Raw genomic sequence first — 22967 nt, 5'->3', positions numbered from 1 at the left:
ATTCAAATATTTGATAAATGATTTATGACCAAGGTGGTCAATATGGCCAGTACGATTGAGCGCTTTAGATAATATTAAATTTACCAAAATGTTCATCCTAAAAATGCTATAAATAGGACCTCATTTTCTATAAATATGTAGAGTTCAAGAACTAAGATAACAAAATAGCTCTCTTTCATTTTTTTTACTTATCACGTCAAATGACTACCGCAAACAACCGCTATCACCGTCTCCAAACTCCTATCAAGATCTTGATATAACCCTGTTATGAGTTTTCATTGTCCGTATGTGAACACAAGATTTCTATAATCCCTATAAAAAAATCAAATATTTATTTTTAAATTATACTATCTTATTTAAATGTAACAAAGAAAAGATTCTTGTATCTTAGATTATACAATTGTTCTAGTTCTCATGGTTTTTCTTATTTTATGGATTTTCCATGTAATTTTTTTTTATATCATGCAACTTTTTATGTGTGTGTTGAATTTTTGTCCAAAGCTAAAACATAAAATATATAATCTACTAACACAAATTTTCTAACATGCAACAACAATACTAATCTAGCATAGTATATTCACAGTAGCTATAATACAATAAGTTATAAATTAATCAACAGAGTATATTCTAATGGCTAAAAAATATCACAATGAGAAGCAATACATTATTACATAGCACCTATAAAATCATAATAAGAAACATTATAATTATTACATGTTAGAAATTCATAATGATAGAGAGAATTTTTACATTTTAGTTTCTCACAAAGATCCATCACATGCAGATGACAAAAAGGAATGCAATAGGCACTATAATTTTTTAGTGGAAAACTCAAAAAGAGAAAAAACCACAGGAACTCGACCAGTTGAAATGATTCAGTATATATATAGGTTACAAGAGTTCAACCTTACCATTAATTGGAGAAGACAAGCTTACGAAGTATGTGATTCATGTTTGTATTCTTGTGAATGTGTGGAGATTGCTAGAGATGTAGCCGTTGGATGGTATTAATTATGTGACAATGATCGAATATGATGACTATAGATGACAGTTGGGCAAAATGGTTGGGTTGATATTAGTTATGCATTAGCCGTTAGATGATGGTTTAGGATTATGACGTTTGGGTGATAGTAGTCAAATAATGCTATTGTAATTATGGTAATCGGATGATTATAGTTGAATGAGGACAATGGCTACCGGTGATCGTTGGTGTCTAGCATTAATTAAAACCTAAAATACTTTAAATCTCCAACTTCTCTTGAAACATAAGTCCAACTCCCCTTCATGGGGAGAATGGATGTCTCTTTATAGTATTTTATGATTGGCATTTTGATAAATTCAATCAAGTTTTCGTAACACTCCATATAACAACTCACATTGTATCCTTTGATCATAAATAAAATTTAGTAATTAAGTTATTTGACTTCATAATCTAGTGGGCTTGGGATATATTGAATTCATCTCATCGAGCTACTTAATTTGACCATACAACAACAACAACAACAACATCAAGCCTTTGTCCCACTACGTGGGGTCGGCTACATGAATCCTTTTTTGCCATTGTGTCATATTAAAAGTCAAATTCTCATTCATATCTAATAAAGAAAGATCATTTCTAATATTTTTTAACCAAGTCTTTTTAGGTCTACCTCTACGTTTCTTAACATAAGTCAAATCTAATACCTCAACTTTTCTAACGGGGTCATTGGAAGGCTTCCGTTTAATGTGACTTGATTTGTCAATAAGCATATAAAAATTATAAATCATTTGGACTTCACTCAATACTCTAAAATTTCAAGTTATTTCATATGCTTGATTTGAGCTCATTTGGACTAGATAGGATCACTTTAGGTGTCATCGAGTTCATCTTGAAAAGATCTTTAATTTGCTACAAGTTTGCTGAAATCGAAATTCAAAAGATGTTATTTTTAATTAAAAAAAGTTTATAATATAAATAACGTATCAAAATTTGCGACAATCAAGTGAAATTTCTTAAGATGTATCAACAATAGTCAAAATAAATATAATGTTCTTACAATAATATTGTGAGTATAATCACAACAGCTATAACACAACAGATAAAAACTTTGATATTGTCGAATATAATCATTATATCTACAATAATAACATAACTGAATTGTCCCTCTAATGTTTCAGGTGATTATTAATCATTGCAAAATTCAACAATATAATATTTTGTATCATTGCCTTCAATATTTAATGCAATGAGATCATTAGCCCCAAATTGTCATATAATTTTCTCTCTCACCCCTAGCTCTACATGAAACTCGAGTAATATAATATCTCTATAGGTATGATTAGATCAAGCATCTGCATCTATAGTAAAACAACTCAAATAAATCAATTCCACAAGAGATAGTACGTGAATAATAATAAATTCAAGTCATACTTGAACAATATTCAAATAATATTTGAACATTGATTTAATATTTTCCATACTATGCTAAAACCTTGATCGCATCTTGACCAGCCTTGCTAAAACTTATTTGAGTAGGGTTCCAACATTGATGAAGTCTTATTTGAACCTTGATCAAAATGTTTTTGAATCACGATAGATTTTTCTTTGAATTTTTATCAAAAACATTCGAATAAACTTTGTAGAATATTCGATAATGACCCTAACATGCGGTGGTCAAGGCTAGAACAAATTTTGATACATGTTTGAAGCTCGTGATTTGATGTTTAATGCCCTTTTGGGGTTAGATTTTCTTATATAAATGATATTTTAAATGTATATAACCAAATCTATTAACATTAATAACCTTTAAAAGGTGACTGAGACAAAAAATTTGTTTTGAAACTTTGTGATAGAATCATTACTCATGAATGATAATCCTTGAAGACTAGATAGGCACTAATAATAGGAAGGGTCAAGCAGCTTCTTGCTCAAAAGTTCACTATGTAATACCTAAGTTTCCCTTTAAATTCCAGGGATATTTTGGTCCAAAAAAAATTTTCCAGCATATTTCCTCATGCAATGAAATAGCATGCACATTTCTCCAATTTCCACTATTATAGAGTATATAATATCAAAATTTCCTATTATTTTATGTCTTTTAAGCTTCTATCAAATATCACTATTATTTATTTTCTTGAAAAAATATACACGAAAAATCATTTCGAAAGAAATTACTCTTACAAAGGCAATATAAAGTATAATATATATATTGATGGCATGAATATTCGAAGGAATAGTAGTTGAAACATGTCTTTTTCAATCATTCATTGTATAATCTTAAAGCGTCCCTACGAGCACCTTCAAATAAATAGATATTAGTGTTTATACTTTATGGTTATAAAAATTAGAAAATAGCCATTAACTGTTTGTTATGAAAGGAAGAAGGAAATAATATAGTCTTAGGTTTGACAAAAGAAATGAATTAGCATAAAATGCCACATTTAGACTTAATGCTCAATTCCTATTAAATAGAGTTTAAACCTCTAGTTCTAACTTGGGTTAAACCATTTGATGCAAAAATATTAGCTCCAAAGCAAATTCTTGAACAAGGTTTGAACATCATAAGTGAGATTCAAACAAGATTTAATCCTCATTCAAACTATGTTCAAACATGATTCAAACTAGCACCTCCACACATTTTCATATTCCTTCATAAAAACTTAAAATCATGTAAATTAGTTGATGTTAAAACAGGCTTATATAAAAGGTAACAAACACATAGTTATATTGGAAACAAAATTATTGGATAATATTATGACACTCCAAGATCTAAAGAAGAATTTAACCCTAATTCCTTATCTTACTAAGCTAATCATCTCACCTGTGCAAATATACCATAGTCAAAAGTATATAAAATAAACATCCAAAGTGCACAAAACATAAATTCATGTCCTCAAAATAATCATATACAATAATCTAAATCCCAAATATGCCAAACAAAATATAAGTATCATGGAATTCCAACATAAATACCTAACGACCCAATTACGTTGCTTCCTATTGAACTGGATCTGCCCAGTAGTATATTTACCTTGAGGAATGGTATAAGTAACAAAGTGACTCTATAACTCAGTAGGCTAAACCCAATTTCCATCACAACATTGAATTCATGATTATAAAAAAAACTGAAAACATGCTATTAAGTATTAAAATAGCTTTTAGACTAAATCTTATAAAAAATGTTTTAACTTAAAAGGCACTTGTAAATGTAGAATATCAAAACCATGACCCCCCTATAACTCCAAATCTTTCACCTCCCATGATTACCCAGAGCAGTGCAAACTCCCACATGTTAAGGATAAGTGTATAGCAAAAAAAAAAAAACCAATACATTGTTTGATAGGGCTTACAATCACCTAATTTTGATTCCAATAAGTGCTTTGTTATAATTATAACACTATTTAATGTAACTATATTATAAAAGATTGATTTCTTAGTTTGCATTAATAAGGATTAAAATGAGAATTTGACTCTTAATATTACACAATGGAGAAAAAAGATTCATATAGCTTACCTCATGTAATGGGATAAAAACTTGTTGTTATTGATTTTTTTTAGTTTGTAATGACCTATCAAGTAATTGTTATTATAATGTTTGTAAGTGTTAATATAATGTTATGAATTGCTTCTATTTAATTAATTAAAATATTATTATTTATGTAATGTGTGTTATATTAATGATTGATTATACTTTATGTTATAATACTTATCTATGAAACTTCAAAATATTGGAGTTTATCATAAGCTATAAGAATGCTATCACAATTATAACATAACAAAGTATAATCACAACAACTCTAATATAGCAAACTATAAATTTAATATGAAAAATTATAATAATAACAACTATAATGCAATAGACTATAACTATGATACAACATAATATTATCACAACAGCTATAACATAGTAGCAATTAATTTCTCCTCATATCTCTCATGTAGGTATTCCAATCACTTTGTATCGATGAAACCAACACTTTCCATTCAATTTTCTTTATCCAAGCATAGTATTTAATATACTCATCTATATCATGATAAAGTGCCCAAATATGACCTCACACATTAAAGTTGTAGAATCTTGAATATGTGTGCTCTTCTTCATTAAAGCTATATTTTATTTAGCCCTTACGAGCATATTAAAAAGTATAAAAAATGTCATGCAATTTTATCCATTACATTCCTAGTTCAATATATATGATTCAAGCAATTTAATGTCTGTCTATTTGCATAATTTGAGTGAATGTCTACATACATAGCAAACCCCGAATCAATTCCATATAAAATAATAAGCTCAAAATAAAGGGTGTTGTTTGAATAATGTTTGAGCCACATTCGAACAATGATCGAATCAGTTAGGCATGATTTGAGCAAATTTTGAATAATGTTTGAATGTGATTTGAACATAGCTTGATCAAGGTTCAAATATGACTAGAACTGCAAATGAATAGATTCGAGCTGAACCGAACAAGTGTTTATTTATGTTTGAACTTATTTATTATCAGTTTGTTTAGGCTTGATTCAATCTTGATTCGAGCTTTTTTATGTAGGTACAAGTTTGATTCATTTAAAAAGATAAATGCTCATAATTGGTTTGTGTTTAGTTCATATTCGATTTGTTTCGTGCTTAATGAGCTTTAAACAAACGAGCCTTGTTAAACTATTAATTAATTAGCTTTACTTTCTAGATATTTATTAACTTAGCAAATGAGCTTCGAACCTGCTAAAAAATAATTACATGGAGCCTACTCATGAATATATCTAACAGTGTTCTTGAACTATCAAAAGAGCTCATTCATGAACATATCTAACAAGTGTTTGTGAGCTACTAATGAGCTGGTTCACCAATAAATGAGCACAAAAAAAAATTCTTATAAACAAGTTTGTTCATGAACACTTAAAAAAAATCAACAAACACGAATAAATACATCTTGTCATGAATAAATTCATTCTACTGAAAGAGTATAAAAAAGAAATAAAATAAAACTTTTATAAAATAAGGCTCATTTATTATAATAAAATTAAAATTATGTGAAAATGCATCAAATAAATATTTATATCAAGACCTAATTGATTCTTAATTATTCTCAAGCTTTGAATAAAAAATTAATCGAACTTCTTAATGAGTTCTATATGAAGCTTATTCAAAAGCTTTAATTGATATTGTTTATGAACATAAATCAGTCGAACACATAATTATTCAAGCTTGTTGATTTAATATCTAAGTATTTTAAAAATTGATTAAACTTGTTTGACTATTTAAATAAAAAATTATGAATAAGTTATAACCTAGTCGAGCCACACATAATTTGTCGAACACTCAGTTCATTTGTAACACTAAACATAGTCATAATAGTTAATACATCTTCATATTTGTTTTGAGATTTACTTTTTATTGAGCAATTTTTTATAAAGATTCAATCTTATATTCAATATCATTATGGCTCTTTCACACAACTCATGGTACATATAATTGGCATATGTATCATCACATTATTTATTTATTTATTATTTTAAATGAGACACTATATAAAATGCCCATGTTTATATTTCTTATTGGTAAGTTTAGATTGATTTTCTTTTTGTTAGTTATAATTAATATAGTTTTTTAATAAATTCAACATATATTTAAAGTTATTAATTGCTTTGATAGATGCCTTTTAATAAGGTCCTATTTGCTTGCGATCTAAAATAAAGCGGTATGACTATGAACATTAATTCCGTAGTCACCCTTCAAAGTATGCTGATGTCTTTAGTGAATTATTCTGTGCAGTCATGAGACGTCATCCGGAGAAGAATCATGACGTGTCACGTCATTTTTTTGTTGTGTACTGATTCTGAGTACCATTGTATATCGGGTGATGTGGCATATATATATTGCTTATGAAAATTGTGCAAGATCAAATTCATATTTGTTAAATTTAGACACAATTTGGGATGATTTCAGCTTTTTATAATGATGATCGTAAAGATGCTATAAAAAAATTAAATTTTTTTATGGCTGCTATAGAAAGCATCCTTTTTATATAAAATTTGTTAAAAATGGTGGCCAAATAAAATTTTTTGTTGAGATTTAAAAAATAAAATAAAAAAAAAATTATCTCAAATAAAACTTTATATTTAGATTAATGTAAATCTTCAATATTATATATAGCATTAATCTCAGCATAAATTTAAAATCGATGAATCTTACCCATAAAATATTCTTATATAAATTGTTTTCCCAGCAGTCCAGTGAGATCTTTACTGGTCGTCCATGATATCTGATTGCAAGAGCCTCAACACCCAAAACAAATTTCATCTTATTTAACATAAATTTATTGGGAAAAGTATTTAAAAAATTTAAAAATATTATTATTGGAGAATAAAAATTGTTATGTAATTATTAATTATGTATAAAATACAATATAAAGCACACATCTCAAAGCCATTTAAAATAACAGATTTGGTGTTTGATTCTACTCGGATCCTAATCAGCAATGAAATAAGCTCAAAACAATCCCAAAATAACATCATATTGAGTTTACGTAGCTCACTTTGATCTGTTAGTTGAGAGCTTTGACTATCAATTAAGAGGTCTTATGTACGAGTCATGCATATGTGATGTGTGTGTGAATTTATCTTAATTAATTAAATGTCTCAAAAAAACATCATATTGAGTTTGAATATGCCAGATTGATTAAGGCTTTGTTTGGAACGGCTTTCTAACTGCTTTCAAAAGCAAATTTTTAATACAAAAATTTCTTAAACTAAAAAACTACTTCAGAAAACAGTAAGAAAACCGTCCCAAACAAAACCTAAGTCAAACAATGTGAGTCCCTGAATTGGTCCATTAAATGAGGCTATGCAGATTAAGAATTCACACATTTTCATTGCACTAACAAAGACTTGGGTTCACATCAGCCACCTAGGTCCGGAGAAAGTAGAATCCTTGAATCATAAATTGAGTGACAGCTATCATTTCTATTATTTATTATTGATAAGCATGAATAATATTTTTAATTATAGTTGAAATGTCATAAAAAAAACTTTTTTTTTTAATCTACTACGAATCCTGAGGCAGTACTTAAATTGAAATATTCCAAAATTAATTTAAGCACCAGACAAACTCTAATTTCAGCAAACTTATGGCTAAAATGAACATGAAAAGAAAAATCCATTGATAATAAGGCGATATGATTTGACTCGAATTGAATGTAAATCAAACACTTAAAGCATACTTGTGAACTTTGGGACATTAATGGGGTAGCCAAATGTTCTCCAAATCTTAGCATGCTTATAATCAAATCAAGCATCTCGATAAGATGAATTCAACGAGCCTAAGATCACTAAATTCCAACATCATTAATGTACTTGCATGTCAGAAGAATGATCTATAATTGAGTGATCAATATAAGCTATCCTATAAAATGTTTTGAGATTTTGACTAGATTTATGTTAGACCGGTCTAGGGGACCGGTCCAGCCGGTCCACGCGAGACCGGCCCAGACGCGTGCAGCGGAACTTCTCCGCCTGGGCGGAGGCCGCGCGAGCCGCGCTTCTTGTGGGAGCGTTTTAGGAAGAAATTTTGAGGAAGATTAGGAGGGAATTTGAATGTAGGGACTGTTTAGGAAATTCCTTTTGAATTGTATGCATTAAATAGTATATTTTCCTAGGGTTTAATCATCTTGAATTGGGCTAAAATTTGAGATCTCTTATATTTAGGTTTTCTTTGGGCTCTAGCAGCGTCTAGAGATTTGGGAGAGACCGATCCTCCTCTCGAATTGAGGATCAATTGTATCTTTGTTGTTTTCTTCTTCTTCTAGTGAAATACAAGCTTTCCTTTGAGTTTTCTCTCAGATTTTCCCTGACAAGTGCTGTTTTTCTGCTGTAAACAGCAAATTTCTGCTGTTTTCCTGCTGTGGACAGCCATTTGGCTGCTATTCGCCGATTTTGGTTAGGTTACTTGCGAACTCAAGTATTTCCTATCAATTTACCAAAATATCATTATAAACAAAAAATTATAAATATACCACAACTATCTATATAAAGGGGCTTCCTAGAGAAAAAAGGGTGAAAGAGCTAAGAGGATTCCTAAAACTCCACCCAACCACTATCAAACCATCACAATTTGTCCAACGTCGTCAGTCATCATCATCTAACCATCACCAACGGACCACTCATTCGTTCACCACTATATGACCACCATCACTGGACCGCCTTCATCCATCCACCGCTATCGAAACAATGCCATTAGAACACCACATTTAAGCCTCTACCATATGACTATCGCCTTTGACTATAATTGTGATGCCCTAGAATCTAATGACAAAAGTGTACATAATCCTATTTGTCCCATCGTCGAAATTTGCATAAATCAAAACAACTAACCATTCAAAATATAAGGAGAACATATAAACATCCATTCACATTTAATTTCATGCATCATCCAAAAGAATTATATAAAGTAATAGAAAACATTTTCTACTAGTTAAAACATAAATAATAACATTATCAATCCTCAATTAGATCCTGACTTTACTAATCTACTCAGCTTATACTTTTTCTTTCCTTTTTTTCCTGAAATATCATATAAATATAAATAATGAGCATATTTTGCTCAATAGGCTACCCCAACTTCTATGAGTGAAATTAGTCCAAATTTGTATTTTTCTAAGTACACAAAAGAATTAAAGGTTTAACAATGTGCATTAGGTAACATTTAAGGTTTAACAATGTGCATTAGGTAATATTTATGAGTGTAAGAAAATGACTTCACTGTCATAAAACATTACAATAAGCTTCACTTGTAAATTTAACTTTATCAAAAAAGTAGCATATAAATTACTTCGATTCGAACATGTATATCAAATGCATTATCTCAAAATATTTCTGAACTTGAACATTTCTTGAACTTGAACAATTGCATCAGAAACATAAACTTGAAAATGATTTAGATGTTACTTGAACTTGAATATTAATATCAAAAGCTTCATATTTAAGATAACTTAACTCTGAACATAAGTGTAAATATACATTACTTGATGAATTTACAATGCAATATGACTTCTAAAAAAATTAATTTCACTGGGTCAATGTACGTGCTATTAAACAATGACCCTTTAACTACTAAAGCCCAACTACAATTTCCTAACCACCAAAACTCAGCTACAATCTTTGAACCACTATCACCCTAATATAGTCTCCTAATCATCGTTGTTTGACTACATTAGTGTTCATTAACTTGATTACCCATCACCACTAATAGTATCAATGCACCTCATCGCTTATGAGGCCGATGCATGTTGTCTATATCAAATTTGACTCTCAATATTAGCACCAAAATTTATACTAAAATTTTTTATCTCTAGTCTCCCATCCGCAGAAGAGAATGACTAATTGGATAACAAACAATCTCTTAAAGATAATTATTATCCCATAGTGCTTTTCCAACTTTTGCCAGAGAATCCATTCTCTATATTTTATATCTATTATATTATGTCAAACCTTCACCAATTATGGAGCAAAGCATTATCAATAATTGATGATAAATGCTAATTCAATTATTCAGTTGGATCTAATCCTGTTGTTTTTTTATTTATATTTTTCAAATAAAAACTATGCCTTCTCATGTAACTCTCTTTTATATATGTTTGTGTATGCTGGATCTTTTTATAAAGTTAAGATATTAAACATTTGCTCTCTATTGGCATCATACAATAGTTTGACATTATCTATAGGAACTAATTCTTCGCAGAAGAATAACCCTTTATAGCCTCTAAAGGTTGTTCATACCAACATCCCATGTACAATTATAGCACAACAATCCCTTTGCTATCTATAAGTTCATTAGTTTTGAAAGGAGCAAGTTAGGAAGGACTAGGGCCAACCATGATTGCAAAATTTAATGAACAATGTCCTAGGTATAGTTGGGACTAGGGCCAACCATGATTGCAAAATTTAATGAACAATGTCCTAGGTATAGTTGTACTTGGAAAATTCCCATCATGCATCCATTATAGCATTAACTCTATGAGAAGCAAATTAGGACTAGGGGACAATCGCTTCAAAATGACATTCATGTTAACATCATGGGAATAGTTACAAGTGGGTAAATCCTTCCATCCATCATTTTCTATGCATTTAAGGCAACCTAATTGATGAGTATCCTTCTCAAAGCTTCCTACAAATGTGAGAAATTTCATTAAAAAACAAATTTTTTTTAAATAAGTTTCAAATTCTCCAAAAACTCCCCAATTGTACTTCTATCCATCGCGCAAGGTCATAATCATGATCTCAAAAGGGTATTAATTGACTAAAGATAAATCAATTTTCACCTTTAATTTGGGAAATGCTTAGCATTCGCAACCTCCCATAGAGATAAAACCATAAAACTTTTTTTACAACTAAGCCAATGGGAAATCTTTACCAATTTTGCCATTAAAAATAAATATCAATATTCATCATTCATTTAGTGGAAAGGAAGAATAAAAAATTATAGTTGATGGAGATACTTTCAATTTCAATTGATATAAACTTAAGCTAGACTATAGCTTAGGCTCAATTCGCTCAAATTTTGCTCGAGGAATGTCATGCTCACAACCATACAAATGTAATTAGAGTTTAAAGTTCTGATAAAAAATTTCTCATAATTTGGTTACTGGACATGACTGAGGACTTTGTAATTACGATTACAGACAAGGGTAGTGTAGTTAATACCTTTGTGGAAAAAAGAATTTACCATTGAAGCTACTCTACAATCAAGAGGTTGTTTTTTAACATTCCCTCTCCTACAGTAGGCAATTCTGGTGATAGAAGCCATTCTCCATCAACCAAGAATTTGACTTCATACCTACAGTTTAAAACACAAGAATTTAAGATCGATCCATATCAAATGCAAAAAAAGAGTTTGAATACTGGAGAACTGCACACCTTCCAGGTCTAAGTTTAAGAGTAGCAGAAAATCTGGAATAATTGCCACTATACTCTGGTGACATTTCCTCTCCTTGACTCCAACCATCAAATGAACCCATTACTTGCACACTCTGTAATATTTAAAATAAAAGGAGATAGAAGATATATTGTAATGAAAACTCCATATCTTGCAAAAGCTTATGCAATTCACTTGGACCAAGCTTTGCTTTTGCATTTCAAAGTTTCAGTCCAAAAGTATGCAATATACCTCAGCCATTCCAATCCAAACCAAGGTAACTTCTTCAAATTTTAGTGAGTTGGCATCCTTTATTTTCTCCTTCAACCTTTCGTGAACAGCTACGAGGAAAATGAAGCACAATTAGAAGTGAACAAGAAAAAGAATAACAGATAGCCCCAGTTTCAAATAACGAGAATATCTATTACTAATTGATCATCATCAACAATAGTCTTATCCCAAGTATTTGGGATTTGCATTATGAATCCTCCTTTCCATTTATTCCTATTAGTAAATCCTTTTGAACAATTTCTATTTATGTAACTTTATCTTTTTCCTTTCAAATATTCTAATATTAATTTTATCAACTTGACAAATTGGTGACTTTCTACCCTTAGTTTTATACATACAAAACACAAAGTCCATTTAATCAACTTATCCTTAATAGATGTCACTCCAAAATTTCTCTATTATAATCATTCCTTAATTTATCCATTCTAATTTTTGCCACACATCCATCATAGCATTTCATTTTTTACACACTCAATTTAGATATTGACAACTTTTTTACAACCCAATATTCAGATTAATATAACATCACTGCCTAAATACAATTTAAAAAAAAATTATTTTTAAGCCTTCTTAGTATCCTCATATCATGCAAAATTCCTGAGGCACCACTAATTAATACTTTTTTTTTCAATCAAATGTTCCAATCGATAACAAGTTTTAGAGAAAGAGGGTTTAATAAGTCGATTCATTACTATGCAAACTAAGATTTCCATACTCAATTTCAAATTAGCTCTCAATGTTCAATTTTCGCTTTGGGTGGTTTAAATAGTTTCAATAATTTTTGTGTTAAGTTATAACTATTTATTTATTATTAAAATTTCATATAAAAAACTATATTCAAAGTATAATTGTCTTGTTTGTATATAAATGATAAATTAAATCTCTAATATAATAATTCATTTAAATTTAATCAATTAGAGTTTAAATGATTATATATAGAAGAGCGTGTGTGCATGCTAGAATTTTATTCTTTCAGAAGGATGGAAGCATTTTTCTACACACATCTTACACCACTCACCATGTGCTATAGGAAAATTTATAGTCGATAAATCTGAGTATTGGTAGATAATTCAGCCATAAATTAAAGAAAATTCCATAGCCTGGCCCAAAGCCCCAAACCAGTAATTTTTGCGATCTCTTCTCCTTTGCCTCTCACCTAAGGCATGCTATCAACTTTCAAATGAAACTTAACATTTTCACTGTTGCTCGTTGACTAATCCCACAAACCTTATTCACTCTCATCAACTTGGATCAACCTTCCTCTCCTACTTCAGGCAGTCATTTGCCGCATCTCCCTTTCATTGATTCTCTTCTGCAAGCAAAGCCACCAGCACTTTGGAACTTGAGGTCATAACCTCATAGATGGTAATAAGAAGGATTTTTTTGTTGAGTAATGATAGAAATTATGGAAATCAGGATCTATTATTTTTTTGAAACATGATTTCTATCTTCAAGAAATTAATGTGGCATTAATGTTATTGTGTAGAAGTACAAGGTTTCTATTATGCTTTATTTTGTTTAAGGTAGGGTTTAGGGTATGTTAACCAACTTTTTTTACACCTTTTTTAATGTCTGAGAAAATTTTTATTCAGAACATTTTCAAAATAATTCTCAGTGTTCATATGTATCCAATTTAATCCCAAAATATCAAACTACTCCAATTAAATCCCTCGACAATACACAATTAATACAAAATGGTTGCTCATGTTGTAATTATGATATAAAATTGATCCAATTTAATCCCTCAACTATAGAGAATTGATCTCAATTTAGTCCCACAATGATAACTTTGGATCAATTTTCTATAGTCAACATACTAAATTGGAGCAATGCGATACTCTCGGGCTAAATTAGTCATATACAAATAGTTGGGAAACTATTTTGAAGTTTACCCCAATTATTATTTATCATAGAGTTGATTTGGAGTGTGGCGAGATGTGTAGAAGGATAAAGGGTTTGTTATGAATCTTCATTACATTTTTGTGCACTAAATGCACACTACCTACACATACATATCATGTTTATAATCTCTTCATATTCATCACACAAAATGCATCTTATGCATTTCACCCACTATCACATATATCACATCATTTCATTAATATTCATCTTTTTTGTAGGACCATCAACATACTACCATCCTTCATCTCAACAACCAAGCTACTAACCCCCACCACCACATTATGTTAAGAAGTATAGTTACTCTGACCAAACAAAAATCCTACATATCTATAGAAGAGTGTAGGCCTATTATACATAAGGACATACAACATAGTTAAACTGACGATGACACAAAAATTAAATATAATTGCCTTCACATGATTATTTATGATTGTTATTCTACTTTTCTTTTTTATTAAGTTCAATTATGTAGGTTTCAACCACTAAAATAGAAAACAAGTAATTTTATATATTGTATGAAGCAAGTTTAATGCTCCTTATGTATCTTAAAAAACATATTCCTTCAATAATTTGGGACTAGTAGTTTTATGAGTTTGAACAAATTTTGCATCCAATTCACACATTATTAGAAATTTTCTTGAACTAGAAAAAAGTTTATTCATGCATCTCTAACACGAATCTCATTGTCAACTCTTTGCAACATATTTGCACTGCACTCTATTTCCTAGATCACTTGCGCTCTTGCAACACTAGCAATTTCAAGGCAATAAAATCTTCAACCACTTCATCTATGGTCAATATTATTTCATCTTTATTCCATCTTGAATATATGCGGGTGTTATTGTGCCTGAATTATCACATAGTATAAATTATTTACAACAGGAATCTGCAATATTTATTATTATTATATTGTTCCAATTTTTGGAGTTGGTTTTAAAATGGGAAGATGGCCGATGCAAGCTCCAAAACATGCAGAGGGAGTGTTCCCAATGGCCAGAATAAAATAATCTTACTAAATGGACTCCAAATATTTCCTGGTGCTTTTATATGGTAAAAAAAATGTCACAGGGGATTCATTAGACTATCTAATCTATTTGCATCTCCATCAAAGAATATAAATATTTCATATTAAAAATAAGGAGAATAGTTTAGCTTTTCTCAACAAGCGCAAAGAATTAAAAAGTAATTCCCTCTCAAACAATCGTAAGTACGGCTAATCTACAAGAGAAAGTATATTACCTTGTAATCTAGAGAGAAGATGGGATTGGATGTATTTTCCATTGATCTTCCTTGAACCAGGCTGCACAACAGAATTAGCTACCTCTTCTGCTAGATTGACCAAAGCCTGTCCATGTTGCAAAAAAATTGTCCAATTAATAATGCTGTTATGTCCTATGTATAGATACTACATATGGAAATTGCTCTACACATGACAAAGATTTTCCAGAAGGAATAGTAACATAGATGTGGTAGCTTATCGCACTGGTTCAATTTATTCCTGAAGAGTACACAGGTTCAACTTATTCAAGGTTAACAAAAGTGCCATTGATGCTTTGGTATTTGTTATTGCCGGATTTCAGCTGAGGCTGTTGTTCATAGATAAGTCAACTGAGAGGGAAAGGGAAATAGAATCAAATATTGATCAGATTAAGTGAAATAATATTTGGATTGATATATCTGGAAGCCAATCCCTCCACCCCCACCCTAGCACCTCCTTAAAATATAATTAAAAATGAAATATATATAAAAGCAAGTCTCACTTCAAGTGACATGATTCCAAAGGAGTGCCTGACGAAGAGCATCTCCAAGCATTCATCGAAGATTTTAATGAGTGCCACATTAATGGTAAGCAATAGCAGCTGAAGATTTTGATGATACTCGACAGAGTACTAGACCTAGTTTAATAAAATCTGAAAATCCTAGCCCTATATGCTAAAAATGAAGGATTGCTTTCAACATTAGTTCTTGTAAAGTGCTGTACCTAGTGTTATTCTGAGTTCATATAAATCATTTGAATAAATCCTAAAGAAATTATTTTTAACCAACTCCATATCTTCCAATCCCTCTTACATCAATTTTACCTCCCTACACTTTATGATGCTGCACCAAATGGATTTTTTTTGGTAATAAATGAACTTCTTAATTGATTACAGCGATAGCAACCTAGGAATCTGGCAGTTCCACAGATAAAAAACTTTATACAACGATGTACCTAATTTCTGGTCATTATCGTCCTCTTGGACCATATTCACCAAGGAAAAGTGCCCGTATATTAGGAGCATATTGTTTGATATGATAATTTAAATTTTGAATTTGAATTTATAATTGTAACAACCCAAATTCTTAATCATTGAAATATGGCTCACTTTAGTCTAAAAGTCTTATGATTTTATCCTTCGATGTAATTTCCCATTAGATCAGTCATCCTAAGAATGCTCCCCTACAAGCATGCTTAACTTAAGAGTATTTAAAGAAACTCAAACTATTACAAAAAAAGGTACATTGATGTTTAAGAATTTAGCTTTATTTTTTATAAGAAGCTTTACAATCTCCCAAACTTAACTAGCTAATGTCCTCATTTATATTCTTATATAATCTAGAATTATCCGCCAAGCAGATAAATTTTAAAGGTGGCACTTACATGCTCAAGAGATGACTTTTGACATGTAGCACTTTGTTCTAATAAGGATTCAAGAAGTGGCTCTCATGATATAGCACTTTATCCTTCATGGTCACTTAATTCCAATCTTACAACTGATGTATTGCTCCAATACCACTCTATCATACCCTAGGTCCGGAAGTCAATACACCATAATAACACAAGACGAGATGAAGTGATTAACCTCAACCCTTGAAGTAAACAACAAAGTTCAATATTGATTCAAAACTATTTTGCACACACAAGAGGAAAAGGATCCATATACAAGTAATGTAAATAATAAAAGTAAGCAGAGTAAAGTAGTTACTATTTCACTTCATAAATAGAGTTCACAATAACAATATATCAATAAAAAAATAACTCAGTAATGGAAAAAAAAAATAAAAGCAACAATTACACGAACAAATCTACCCAAATTCAATAGAAATATAAATAAAACTACTACGGAAACTCCAAAATACTAAATGAAATCTCGTCGTTGAATAACTTGCTACTATGGTGATGGTGTCACACCCCATTTTGACCCCTATAATCAATCTAGAGCGTAACAGAGAAGAAAAATCTGAATAGACTTCCTTCTTACTAACACTCAATCTGAACAACCTCTACCAGAATTAGGGAGTAAGAAGTGGACTATTTAGAATATCTTAACATATCAAGTTTTTTTACATAACAACAGAAAACATGTATATCTCAGGTAAATATAAATCTCAAATGAAATACAGAGCTTTATCAAAACTTTTAAAAATTTACTTAAATATCTAAAAGTATTTGTACAACTCATACTAATATCTCTTTGTACACCCAAAATTATATACACAAAAAGAATAATCAACTATCATGCATAATGCCCCAAACTATCCTGCATAATGCCCCACTAGTTCTTTCCCCTAACTTGCAGTACAACCACTATTAATGAGTTAGGTCTTAATGAAATATACAAACAATGTATAAGAAATAATAATAACTTTTTTTACAATTAGTTTAAAAACATATGTAAGTTTTATTTTGATTATAAGAAATGCATAACATCACTTTCTTTATTGTTTCATGTTCAATACCTTTATACAAGTTATATGATGGTTATAGGCTTTTTCACCCTCTAGCTTTCTAATTCAAGGTTAGGTCCAAATTCCAACTTTTAGAATTGAAGCTACTATCTCATTCAAGGTTTGATTCGAATTCCCAACTTTTAGAATTTCGAGAATGTAGGCTTACTACGTCAGGTCTTTCACATTTACTTGTGCATGCCTATCCCCCAATATATGACTTTTTTTTTATCATTTACTCTTCATAATCATGCAATGTGTCAATGTAGTCGTTACTACTTAATTAATTAATAATAAATTGGAATAAACTGAAATAAATAATATCATAATATAACAAATATGAATTTACAAATATATAAAAAATTTGCTATTTCCTATGTATCGTTTGGATATATCACCTTACTAGGAATTGGTTCTCCTAGTTCCTAATTTATTTTTTGCTTGTAAACCACCTCTACCAAGCTTCTCCTCATTCAACCTACTCCTCCACTTAGCTCTCTTTCCCCCTTTCTTAATTATCTACTAATTTCAACATTCCTTCCCCTTTTTTTTTACCGATTTTAGTCAACCAAAATTGAATTCTGAAATCTGAATTTAACAACTAGCATTTAGTAATTTAATTTCAGCGCTTCAGAATAGAGCACTTGGTAATTCTTAACAATGAAAATTTTATAAAATATTAATTTAAGAAATGCTAATTTCTATAATACTACAGTCTTTAATTAAATTTTCTAACATACTCCTAAATTTCTCATCTTACTACTTTCTCCCCAGCAGCCAAAAGACCAGCACTTAGCCATAGCTTGCAGCTCCCTTTCTTTGGATAGCTCACAACAGGCTTCAAACTCTCGGCATGCTTTAAACTCTAAGGCCAGGGAATTAGGTAATGAGGAATAAATGGCTTAAGTCATTCCATTATCTAAGCACTCCATTATAGTTATAATATTATAATTCCTACTTCTACTAAAAATATCTCAGCCGGAGGATGGCTGGAGGATTCCCATTCACTGCCATTCTCCAATGCATGTGGCTTTGAGTGGAAAGGCTATTGAAATGTTAAGAAGAAAATGATTTAACCATTATTTGATTACTTATTAATTAGTTTTTTTATTAACTACAACAACAACAACAACATCAAGCCTTTATCCCACTACGTGGGGTCGGCTACATGAATCCTTTTTCTCCATTGTGTCCTATTAAAAGTCAAATTCTCGTTTAAATCTAATAAAGAAAGGTCATTCCTAATATTTTCTAACCAAGTATTTTTAGGTCTACCCCTACCTTTCTTAACACAAGTCAAATCTAATACCTCTACTCTCCTAACCGGATCATATTTGCAGAAATAAAATCTAGTATCTTCAACAAATATAAGGAGTATCAAAAATAAGTCTTATAACTACAGGAATTAATTCAATGCACAAAGATTAATGCAAAAATAAAACAAGCAAAACTACCTACATAATTTGATATTTCATTATGCACATTAAAAGAAAACTATGGAGATAGCATAGCAAATAACTAAATATCAAATGTAGGATTGAAAATCCTACATATATTTAAAAGCCTTTATAAAATTTAAGTATAACACCTCAAATACAAGAGGGTACAATTATTCTGTAATAAACAACGGCCAATTTTTAAATTGGAATCTATTTTATAACCTAATCAGGAGAGAGAAAGTTATTTTTAAAAAATTAAAAAAAAAAGAATAAAAAATACCTAATCATTTTCATTGTTTTAGCCATATGGCGGACATTGCTTTACATAATTGCACCTTTTTAGGATCTACGATAAAATAATTGAGGGAAATCTGTTAAAAAATAAAAATTTTACTATGTTGTGCTATATACTCCAATGTAACAGCACGGGGTGAACGAAGCCTTTCTTATCAGCAAGAGGAAGAATTAATATGTTAGTGGGAGAGAGGCTTTTTAGTAAGGTTAGTGAAATTAATTTTATTTAAGTTGTTGAAGAAAATTGCAAATTTATTTCCTCCTTTGGTTGCATCTACATCTGCATCACATATTAGATGTACATTAGGAACCTTAGACTCTAAGATGACCAAAATTCTTTCATATGGATGTATGATTAATCTCACGAATCCATTTATTCTTTATGTCACTACATTTCAGTCATGCAAATGGGTTAGACATGATAACATGATCAAATTTTTAGCACTGTTGATTCCATTCATCCTGGAACTTTCATTCATATTAATAAGCTAGAAATACACCATACAGAATACCAACCTGAGATTCAAGTTCCAATAGAGCAACTTCATTGTTTAGGCTGACTAGAACATCATCCTTTATCTGCAACTGCCAAGTATTTGTTCAGTTAGCTTTATGGCATACAAAAAGCATAACAGCATTAGTACTTACTGTGCTCTGCATTTAAAATATAAACTTAATACTAGTAATAGGTAATGTTATCAATAACCACAATACAATTTCAAACCTGTCGTTTAAGGAATCTGTTGTATTGATTTGCTTCACTAAGTTTCTTTAAAAGCTTACTTCTTTCTGAGTCAAGCAGCAGGGATTTTAACTGTAAAACACAAAACATGTCACCTGTTGGTTAAAAAAGGTGCAAAGACAGTGTGAAATGGATAAGGTTTAATTTAGCTTTCTCAACCTGCAGCAACTCTCAACCTAGGTCTACAAAATGGTTGGAATTTATGTGATTATCCTGCTCTGAACTTTTGAACAGGATCTAAATATCCCTACTCAAGCGGATATGGATATGGATTATCTTTCTTTACAATAGTTGCACTGATGTTGCAACCAAAAAGTTCATAAATTTTGTACCTTTATTGCAATAAAGTTCGTTTCACCACTATCCTACTTGTAATTATCCTATAGAACTGGATTTGGATATTTTTTTATTTTTTTATTTTTTTTAATTTTTTTTTAGAACTGGATTTGGATATGTAAATGGCAATATCCAGTCACTTTTCACCCCTAGCTCTACACATGCCTTACCACAAAACCTTGCTGGTAACACATAGGCTGTCCTTATGAAGTTTTAAGAGGCACTGATTTGTATGCCAGTTTGAATTTACTTACAATTTTTAAAAAAAATTACATTCAATGTCTTAATTTTGCTGGGAATGACGAACTAATCAAGATTTGCCTAGTTGCATGCTGAGAATTCTCTCGGTTGGAAGTTTCAGATGAACCTAAACTAGAATACATTCTTGGTACTCAACAAATTTACCATCAACTTCCAGCACAACAAATGAGAGACAATGAGCTCAGATGGAAAATCTGCTTTAAAGTTGTTACCATTCTGTGTGAGATTTTTATTTCAAGTTTCATCATGATGCTGACAAATTCATTTTGCAGATAAAATTCTCAATTGGACTAATACATGACAATTTTTCCATTAATTATTAAAGTAAAAAAAAGGAAATTCTAGGTATTAACGAACGAATTTATGAATATCAAGTTACTAGCACAGCCATGCATAAGCATGAATGAATGGAGAAGGTTCATTATTACCTCATCAGTCCCCAACTTCTGCGGAAGATCTTTTTCAGATGCACCTTCTGAAACAATATTGCCATTGCTCAAGTGATCTTCTGACCATGATGAAGCCCCGTGATTCAAACTATTGGATGCTGTAAAGGATGTCATAGGTGAACACCAGCGGGCTCTAGAGGTCATGGAATATATTATGCCAGTACATTTACAATTTTGTGGAAGGTTGGGAGGCAAATCATTTTGAAACCTTGAACTTCGCGGTTCTGACCATAAACTAAATGGAAGCGAGCTCTTAGGAAGAATGCAATAATACTCCATCTTCACCATTCTCGAATACCTGACTAAATCAATAAACTCAAGTCAAATTACAGAAGCAACTTTTCTATATCAGAAAAATGCACCCAGAAAAAACCTGTTGTGAACCACATCATTGGAACAAGGCAATGATATTAATAATCAAGATGATGAAACATCTGAGCTCTAGGGAAAGGATAAATCAGTAAGAATATGTCGTTGCAATATGTAATTGGATGATAAAGGTGCGTTCACATCTTGAGCTAAAAACCTGCCTGAACAAGAATCCACATCTCCTTCTCTCCTTGTAAAATAACAGATGTAAGATGTTGGCTAGCTTCATGCGTTGGTATTCCTTTGTTCTGATTAATTGGTTTATACAGAATTAGTTTTCATGTAATCTCTATATAGGATCTAATCTTCTCTCACTCTTTATGTGAAATTAGTCCGGCCTACATAATTTGGTCATCTTTCTTGATAATGGAAGAGCATGTCAATGCAATCCTAGAGCAAAAATCTAGCATTGGCAGTTTCTTTGACAAGTGCGATCAACAAAAGTAGATTTTTTAGCAAAAGGCTTGTTCACATTCTCTAGAAAATTAACAAAGGTGTACTTCCTCTAAAGATATCCACAAGGATTAACATATGACAGAAAAATTCATTGAACCAGGTGGGGCAAGAACCATAAAACCACCAACTTAATTAACACTACAAGTCACCACAAAACAAAGTAATTTCAGCTTCAGTGCCAAAATCAAGAAGCCCGCTAGAAAAGAATCAAGATTCTAGAATATCTACATAAGAGAAAATGAAATATAACCACCTTTCGTAAAGTTGCAGCTGTCACAAACACAGTTCTCTGGATTGAAAGGGAAAGTATTAGCATCCCTAATCAACGACGGAGACTTACAGAAAAAGGAGGAGGAGGAGGTAAAGCCGCGTGCTTTTCTCTGGTGCACGCTGAGCTCGAGATTAATCGCCGCGTTGGGCTTCCGAAGAAGTAGTGACTTCCATTGAAGTGATAGCTGCCGCAGTGGGATTGCAGCACAATTTAGGATCTCATGCCCAATTTTATTAAAAATGGATGTATTATAAGAAAATTATAATAATTTTGTAAGAAAAATTAGAAAATATTTATAGAAACTCCAAAAGAAAAAGAAAAATAAAAATTCCTAAAAAGAAAAAAAATCAAAGATGAAGTCTCATAAAAAGACAAACAAACTAAATATCTCTTAAAAAGAGATAAGAACAAAAAGAAGAACTTTAACAACTAAGCACCAACAAATCAATCTTCCAACATCTTAAAAAATTTTCGATCAATTAGTTAGAATCTCAAACGGCTTCACACAAGAATCACAAAGAACATTACCAAAACTTCTGAATTGCTTTCTTCATTCAAGATCAT

General features: G+C 30.8%; 1 protein-coding gene across 1 annotated transcript; it reads right to left on the bottom strand.

The window, feature by feature from the left end:
* Positions 1-11455: 11455 nt before the first annotated feature.
* On the bottom strand, positions 11456-22659 carry LOC110100291 (protein PTST, chloroplastic). Its single transcript, XM_028699235.1, has 8 exons — positions 22386-22659; positions 21287-21609; positions 20244-20333; positions 20036-20104; positions 15318-15423; positions 12138-12226; positions 11888-12000; positions 11456-11807 (listed from the first exon to the last, which is right to left on the bottom strand). The coding sequence occupies exons 2-8, from the start codon at positions 21593-21595 to the stop codon at positions 11705-11707; spliced, it is 879 nt and encodes a 292-aa protein (XP_028555068.1). The 5' UTR covers positions 21596-21609; positions 22386-22659; the 3' UTR covers positions 11456-11704.
* Between the last annotated feature and the right edge of the window lie 308 nt (positions 22660-22967).

The sequence above is a fragment of the Dendrobium catenatum genome, unplaced genomic scaffold, assembly GCF_001605985.2.
Source record: "Dendrobium catenatum unplaced genomic scaffold, ASM160598v2 fragScaff_scaffold_1221, whole genome shotgun sequence".
Taxonomy (NCBI): domain Eukaryota; kingdom Viridiplantae; phylum Streptophyta; class Magnoliopsida; order Asparagales; family Orchidaceae; genus Dendrobium; species Dendrobium catenatum.
Note: the sequence above shows the minus strand (reverse complement) of the source record. Positions and strands in the feature narration are given on the sequence as shown.